Source organism: Priapulus caudatus, unplaced genomic scaffold, assembly GCF_000485595.1.
Source record: "Priapulus caudatus unplaced genomic scaffold, Priapulus_caudatus-5.0.1 Scaffold53, whole genome shotgun sequence".
Classification (NCBI taxonomy): domain Eukaryota; kingdom Metazoa; phylum Priapulida; class Priapulimorpha; order Priapulimorphida; family Priapulidae; genus Priapulus; species Priapulus caudatus.
Window position 1 is genome coordinate 274,120 of NW_014577114.1, and position 8,746 is coordinate 282,865.

Sequence of the window (8,746 nt, forward strand, 5' to 3'; positions counted from 1 at the left end):
GAGCAAATTGCCAACATTGAAAAACGAACCCCCCCCCCCAATATAAAGCTGGCTACGGGCCTGCAATATGGGGAGAATCATAGGGACGCAATGCGAATATAGCATAGCGCAATAGCGCAATAGCGAATCATAGAACGCAAGGGACCGAGTTTTAGAATCGGCTAAGCTATATAAGGTTAATTTACGCCGTAATTCATACCAAAGGAACGAGACTCTTTCTTAGAAATATAATCAATGGCATGTTGTGCTTTCCAGCGAAGGTCGCTATTAGTAATGACACCCAAAATCCCGGACCCAGATGCTTGTAAGTATAGGGGGTCAGAGTCGGATATAGATCTATAGCACAGCAAGTAGCAGGGCCGGCGGCGACATTTGCGATTTCCCAAACCGTTATAGCTTTGAGAAGAAAAATTGAGCGAACGTCATTGGCGTTAGAAAAATTTTAGGACACGCATTATTAGTCAACAAGCTAATATTATTAAATTTATAAAGCTAATATTATTTAAAGAAATATATTTAATTCAGAACATTAAACAAAAGTTACAGAACAAAATAATGCTAGAACAAATAAAATACAATAGAATACATAACGCCAGTTAAGAAAATAAAATAACACCATATGGCGTTCGGAACGCGCCACTCACGGGCACGAAAGCAAACCGGTCTAGCTGCTTGACCACTGAGATTAATATGATTCACAGATATAGAAATATAGTTAAACCTAACCCTAACCCTAAACCTAAATTAATTATAACCCTAAACCGAATCCATAACCTAACCCGTAACCCTACCCTACCCTAATTCTAAAATAAAAACATTAATTAGCCAAAAATAATAAGAAATAAAATAAAATAAGCCCCCTGTGCAAAAATGCGGCGATGCCGATGGTGTAGCGTGCGATATGGGCGTGTCCTAAACATTCTAGCCAATCGCCGTTGCTCAATTTTCTTCCATAGCTTATACGGGTATTGGCGATCTTCAAAATTTCGGGGCGGCGTAAGCATAAAATTGGTTCAGGCCATTTAGCAGTCAATAACAGACTGTCGACGGCCACGTGCTGCCCGGCGCAGCCGTTAGCGGGGGAGCCTCTTTAGGGTGGTTTCCCCCCTCGTCAAAAGGGGGGTTTGAGGGGTCCTACCCCAAGAAATTTTAAAAATTTATGACACCAAGATGCCTTTTAGAGCTTAAAAATACTTTTCAAAACTTAAAATATATATTTATACTTCAGTATAGGCCTATTATTTCGGCAAACAATAATTTCTCTGAAAACAAAAAAAAAAAAAAAAAATAAAAAAAAACAATAAATTTCTTCTGTTATAAAAATCCTCATTCCATCACTGCTGCTCCTCTCTTTCTCATCTTTAATCCTTTTATAAAAAAACTATAAAAAAAATCTTTCTTTAATCTTTCTTGTAAAATAATTCTTCCCCTCCGTTCTGTTTTCTTTTAATTTTTCACCTAAATCTTTTTAATTTCCTAAAAAATCTTCCTCTCTCTTCATCTGCCAATGACATTGTTCAAATTTATATTCGTGGTGCACGCACACGTTTTGCGGGCATTGCGTGCTGCGTGGCAAGGTACACGTGTGTGCATGAGTGCGTTGTGCCGTACGCTGCCGGTGTTGATACGTGCTGTGCTGATGCATGTGCACGTAGACGTTGCAGTGCTGTGCGTGTGCACGTACACCTGCGTGCCATGGCATTTCGTGCGTGTGTATCGGTAAAACGTGCGGTGCGGCGTCGTGTGCGTACGTGCGCGCGCTGGCGGTGTTCGTGTGCACGTATACGTGCTTGCGTGCGCGCGTGCGTGCGTACACTCGTTGCGTGCATTGTGTGCGTGTGACGTCACGAGTGCGCGCGTGCGTGCCGGTGTACGTTACACGTGCGTTCGTCGTGCCTAGCGCACCGCGTGCGTGCTGTGAACGTTAACGTGGGTGCCTGCAATGCGTGTGAACGTACACGTTGAGTGCGTGCGTAGTGAAACGTACCACGTGCTGTGCTTCGTAGCGTGACAGTGTGAACGTACACGTGCGTGCGTGCGTGCGTTGAACGTTTACACGGTGCTGCGTGCGTTGCGTGTGAACGTACACATGTTGCGTGCGTGCTCGTGCGTGTGAACGACACGTTGCGTGCCTGCGTTGCGTGTGTGAGTGCGTGCGTGTTCACGTACACGTGCGGTGCGTGCGTGGCGTGCTATGTCAAGCGTACACGTGTGTGCGTGGTGTGCACGTACACGGTGCGTGCGAGCGTGCCAGCGATGCGTATGCACGATATACGTGCGTGCGTTGTCCCGTCTGTGCCACGTACACCTGGCGTGCATGGTGCGTACGTGCTGTGCGTGCGTGTGCAGGGCACACTCCGTATGTGCGATGCGCGCGTGCTTGCGTGCGTCTGGCATGCGTTTGGATGTACACGTGCGCGTGCGTACCTGCATATGCACGTACACATGGCGTGCATTGCGTGCTGCTTATATGCTCTGCTGGTACTATCTAATATGCCGGACCGTACCTCGCCTACTCCACTAACGAGTCTAGGGAGTCGCCTACGCCTACTCCCTAACCCGGTTCAAGGATAGAGATGATGTCCAGTACGGTGATTGGATAGGATGATTTTAGTTGATAAGATAGGACTGGACATCTTCTCTATCCCTGAGCCCCCTAACCCTAACCCTAACCCTAACCCTAACCCTAACAGGGGCGTGTACAGGATTTGTACCAGGGGGGGGGGGTCTAACCGTATCCCAAACTTGCGAGCACGCGAAGGGGGGGTCAGACATTTTTTGAAATTAGACCCCTTAGATGCGTTTTCTGCGCGAGCAGGGGGGGGGAGGTCCGGACCCCCTGGACCCCCTCCCCCTGTACACGCCCCTGCCTAACCCTAACCATATCAGATAGTTACCAGGGAACGTTCCGGCGGTACCCTGGGGGACATAGACCCTATATGAGCATTATTTACCGGTTTTTTTTAGACCCCATTACTGGGGTCTGCGTCGGCTCGGACTAAGTTCAACATTGACAGACGAAATCAGGGTCAAATCCAGATGAATAATTCTGTCCCAGATAACGTTTTATATTTTGGATGCGTTATACTGGCCAATAACCCTCACCAAAATATAAAAAAGGTTATCTGGGACAGAATTATTCGGTCTAGGCCAAATCTAGCCTGACCAGGCTGTGCGACCGATTGTCTATAAAGCCCGGCGCACACGTGAGTAATTTTACTCAAGTTAAATGACACAAGAGTAATTTTACTCACGCGTCATATTTTCAGCGTCTGCTGCAAACGTGAGTAAATTATTTAAGGTGTAAGTGGTAATGCAGATAACGTGACTGTGCGCAGCCAATACTGCATGGGCGCACAATGATTTAAACGTATGCGCTGGGAGTACCAGTGTTGAGTAAATTTACTCAGCGCGCGCGCACACGTTGATTAAAATGACGCATGAGTCAAAAATTATCAAACACGTTTGATATTGAGTAAAATGACGCATGCGAAAATCCGCCGCACACGTGAGTAAAATGACTCGTGCGTCATTTTACTTGAGTAAAATTACTCACGTGTGCGCCGGGCTCAAGAACGACGGTCTAAAACCGTGGGCACAAGAGCGTATTTTTTTGCCCAATCGCGACGATTAAAATCGCCAGCGAATTTATACGCCCGATCACGAAGGGGCACACGTAGCGAATTTAATCGCCCGATCACGAAGGGGCACACGTAGCGAATTTGAGAGCGTACGCGTACGCCTCTCGACGGAATCACATGATGCATCACATGATACCAACAACACGTCCGATTGGTTTAAAAAAATCGATCGCTTGACAAAATACGCCGGACACGGGCACACGAGCGAATTTGCCAGTAAATAATCGCCGGCGTAAATAATCGGCCGAAAATATCTAACATTTCTGATACGGGCGATTCGTCGACGTGAACGGGCACACGGGTGAATTTTTCGAGCGATTTTAAAATTCGCCGCGATCGGGCGAAAAAATACGCTTGTGTGCCCCTACCTTTAGAATACCGACGGTCTTCTATCCCTAGCAAGACCGTTTCTTGGAGCTAGGCCAAATCTGATTCAATGATGTATTAGGTGACCCCAATGGCAATGCATTTTCGCAATGTGCAACACGTGCACATGTGGACAGCTGTTATATCATCATTGGGCCCCAAATCATGCTACAACATCCAGGTTTAAAAACCACCTTTTTCCTCTGCTAGATGGCGCCACTACGATGCATTTATTTCTGGATACAAAGTAGTATGAGTGCGTAAATTACGCGCGCAAATAGGAACAGAAATTTGAGGGCCATAGCAGACTGAATCTAAGTGATATGGCGGGCGTAATACGCGAGCATTGAAATGGTGAGAAACACTAAAAACCAGGTGAGTACCCTCGGTTAAAGGACGTTTTGTCCCGCCTTTCTGACAACATAGGACATATTTGTTGCTAGCCCGACCAGGCTGTGCGACCGATTGTATATACAACTACAAGGTCTATACAAGGTCTATTACAAGTGTCTATACGAGGTCTTCTAACCCTAGCAAGACCGTTTCTTGGAGCTAATTTGTTGCTAGAAATTTTTAGACAAAACCCTGAAGAAGGCCTCAGTCAATTTTGAGGGGTGTAGCCCCACATTTACGAAAGTTACGATATGGTGGTTTAAACGCTACTCTGACCATAAATCAGTACCACACTTATTACAGTACACAATGAATTGTGATCACCTAATACATCCTTGAATCCACTACACTAGCCACTACAACCCAATGGCAATGGCAATGTGTCGTTAATAATATTATTACAAAACAAGTGTCTAATGGGGTACGGATTACGTACGGAACGTACCTCCAGCGACTTCGACCATGTGTGACAAATCACGTCTCTAGTAGGCCGAGCACTCACCTCTCCAGCGGGTGACAATTCACAGGTCTAGCCATCTGCTAAAACATTTTCTCCTAAGACAATTTGCTATCCTATCTCCACGGAACAAACCCAGTCACACGTCCCTGTCCGAACAAAGCATTGTCAGCATTCTTTATGTGCAATCCAGCACTGGTGGTTGTTACATCAACCCCATCTCCTCATGAGTTTGGCCTTCTCACTGCCCTTAAAATAAAATCCTAAGGATTTTTGGTGAATCGCAATAAAAATTGTCAAATGCAAGGGTTGCATGTCCAGTAATATGTGTATCGTACCATAATTGGCCCCAATGCACAGGTAAACTCTATCAGTGTGGAGAAATATCTGTCAAGCTGTGAAAACACAGCATGACTGTTTGGGGTTTTTCAAAAGTGAACAGCTGAAAATTAGGCATGTTGATGACAATTAAACCATTTTGGATGATTTATGTCACAAATTAGCTTCAGTTTATATGCTGGGCCCCCGTGTGCTAAAGGCCTGGGAGGAATGCTGCAAGACCTTTGCAGCTCTTAATTATGGTTTATTATCCACATGTTTGTAGTTTGTGTTCACTCTCTGAATGCACTATAGTATAATTATATAACTATCTTGTAACCATATCTGGTAAAGTGGACACCAACAAGTAACAGAAGAAGGCAACGTAACAATAGTTTTTCTTAGTCATACTTTTTCACAACTTCGTCATCTCTTCAAGTGTGCTCTCAATTTCCTTGCTATGATAGCTTCAGCTATGAATGAGTGAATGTAAAGGTTTATTTTTTGCTAGGTAATCCAATAACGAAAATGGCAACACACGCCAATGGTAAGCATAGTACTGGTCCCGTCGGCAGTGATGATGATCTGCCTGATTTTGATTTCGGCTCTAAAAGTGACACGTCATTCAGGTACGTTGATTGTATCGCAGTGAAGGTCTTATGCTATTCATTTTACTATGTATATAATATTATAAGTTATACAGTTACTCCTTGTACATATATGTGTGTAACATTCAGCTATAATTTAACCCTGATTGGTGTAATAACTTTCTTAGCCCTTGCAATCAGGCATAAATTCTATATGCATATTAAAGATGGTTATGATATCAAGTTCACTGGCGCAAACATGCCATGTAGTAATTTTAATTTGTTTAAATAGCAAATCAAATCATTCCGACTACAAGTATGATCTCGACAGCTTGGTGGCAGAAAAGAGGAAGAAAGATGTAAACCAGGAAATCCACACAAAAGAAGCCGAGATACAGGTAAAATGAACTTTGTTAATGTTGCCTAATTGTGAACTCGTTTTTTAAAATATACTATACATACCACAATAGTAAAAAGTCATGTTGGATAACTTGTCAAATCATCCCCGATTTCTTATTGGACTCAATTATACATTTCACAAGTGGCTGCGATACATGGGTAAATTGGGTCAGTTTACACTGAGACATATAAATTGAGCCGACTACAACATTAATGTGTTGGGATTACCACAGTAAGTAAACAGCTGTTAGCAATTAAGGAATATCAAAGGATTTATGGTATGTAAATCAGGGTACATTGATAAAAATAAGTGCATGATTTACGATGAGTTTGAGTTTGCTATGCTCATAGACGTTTTACTTATGTGTAGGCATTTATTGCAACGGGAGGAGTAGAAAAATGCCCAATTATTCCTGCAACATTACCTACTGCAGGAAACATGCAGACTCTAGTGGACGTAGCACGACTGCAAATGGTAAGTCCTAGTGTTTTATTAAGTGGTTAACAAGCTTGAAAATATAAAGCATTATGTGGACGAGGTGCAGAAGTAGATATATGTCTGCTGGTCTTGTGGTTCCACATATAATTTAATTTAAATATTATAACATTGGCTTTGTAGTTGGCTTTTATAAACGTAACGAGGCATTGAGTTTGTGTGTTTGTGTGTGCATGTGTGCGTGTGTTTGTGTATGCGTGTGTCTGTGTGTGTATGATGTGTACGACGTGTGCGTGTGCGCGTGTTTATGTTATTTAAGTAGTAATAAAATATTTTAGTTAACAGCACAGAAAGCAGAAATAAAAGATGATGCCCCAGGAGAAGCAATCTACGACAAACATGCTGCATTCAAGGTAAAATATATTTAATGTGTCTCATTTATTTTGGATATAAATGGTTCATAACTGTCAATCTCTAAAATATGTCAATGATTCTTCGTCGACGATTCTCACACAAACTGAAATTACATCACAGCAATATTCAAGAAATCCAAAATTATAAATTTAAAAACCTTGAAAACTGAAATTTCTGGTTTATGTTAATCCAATCATTTCATTTTCAATTATTGTTGTACAAATAAACTAATAATATCTCCCTAAGTTTGAATCTTGACAATTAAGGTTTTTACTGTAAAAATAATAATTGGATGTATTTGCTTACATTGTCCTGTGACATTTCTGGCTAGGATGTTAGCGTAATTTACTTTGTGTGTATTTTAATACCTTAGATTCAAAAAATTGTGAATAGCAAAGACACAGCTGTCCCAACGGTTTCTGATAGAGGATTGTTGACTGATATAGCTAGCTTTTTTCATGCAAAAAACATTTCTTTTGCATGTAGCTATTGTCATCTGCCACCTTATCACTGAAATCGTGTGGGTTTACCCTTCATGATGGACCATTTGATAGGTTACTAGAGGAGGCTTCTGCATCAGCAGGTATTACACTGTATACTTGAACAATAGTGACTGTCTGAAATTTGAAACATTTCGCTAATTAATGTGGGCTGTATTCTTCTGCTGCTATTAAAAATTACTACAGGTTTTTCCAAGTAATCACCTGCAGTATTTTTATATCATACACTGTTATTGCTAATACATATACGTAAAAGATGGTATAAAATAAAAAATATCTATTTACTTGCAAAGTATGAGCAACATTGCGGATACTTTTAATATTTTCACTAAAAGGCTTGAATGTATTGCTGTGTATCCATGTAAGCAGCATAGCTGATACAAAGTAACAGAAAGGTTTTTTTTCTTGTAGATCAGCTACAGAGTATTCTACTAGATGAAACCATTCATGTCTACTTCCAGAGTCTCAGTTGCAAGTCGGAAATTGCCAAATGGCTCTTCTATGTTGGTTAGTATTAAGTAAATATAAGGGTTCAGAAGGAACATCTGATATAAGCAGGATATACATATAAAACATACATATATGAAATACACATGTTTTTAGCTCATCTGACATAGTCGGATGCACCTTGTAGAATCGCATGATTGTGCGTGCGTGCGTGCGTGCGTGCGTGCGTGCGTGCGTGCGTGCGTGCGTGCGTGCGTCCGTACGTGCGTCAACAGTTGGGCACAAATCTTAACCGCTCGACGTACGGTCACGATATTCGGGACGTGGGGGGTAATCCGAAAACGAGTTGGGATGTCGAAGCTGGGGGTCAAAGGTCAAAGGTAAAGAGGTGTAAAAGAAGGGGGAACATTCTCACCTTAACTTAAGGATACTCTCAAGGTTTTAAGAAAATTTTTACCGATTTTTAGCTCGCCTTGACATCGTCAAGCTGAGCTATTACCATGGGTCGTCCCGTCCGTCCGTCAACATTTGGCTACGGTCAACGATAACTTAAGAACCGTTTGACCCACATGTTTGAAATTGGGTATAGTTGTTACTGCTATGCTCTCATATTAAACGTCCTATTTTGGAGCACGCCAGTCGACGTACTTTCGAGCCACGGCAATTTTTTTCCAAAAATGGGAATTGCCATTAGTCAGTTCAGGTTCAACGGATTTTGCTCATTTTTGGTATGTGCATGAACAAGGGCTAGGGGTTTTTATATTTAAAATTTATTATGTGGTGTCACA

At 42.2% G+C, this 8,746-nt stretch overlaps 1 protein-coding gene across 3 annotated transcripts in view; it reads left to right on the forward strand.

Annotated features, from left to right (window-relative positions):
- LOC106820940 (SMC5-SMC6 complex localization factor protein 2-like) overlaps window positions 1–8,746 on the forward strand; it is a 22,646-nt gene that overhangs the window by 4,446 nt on the left and 9,454 nt on the right. Inside the window, exons 1-7 of one of the 3 annotated variants that reach the window (XM_014825547.1) lie at window positions 4,300–4,382; window positions 5,687–5,804; window positions 6,055–6,160; window positions 6,532–6,636; window positions 6,936–7,010; window positions 7,498–7,594; window positions 7,923–8,018. In XM_014825547.1, coding sequence (XP_014681033.1) covers window positions 5,704–5,804; window positions 6,055–6,160; window positions 6,532–6,636; window positions 6,936–7,010; window positions 7,498–7,594; window positions 7,923–8,018 — 580 coding nt within the window. In that variant the 5' untranslated portion in view covers window positions 4,300–4,382; window positions 5,687–5,703. Of the gene's footprint in view, window positions 1–4,299; window positions 4,383–5,670; window positions 5,805–6,054; window positions 6,161–6,531; window positions 6,637–6,935; window positions 7,011–7,497; window positions 7,595–7,922; window positions 8,019–8,746 lie in introns of those variants that run through there. The other 2 variants (XM_014825546.1, XM_014825545.1) reach the window with 2 other exon arrangements.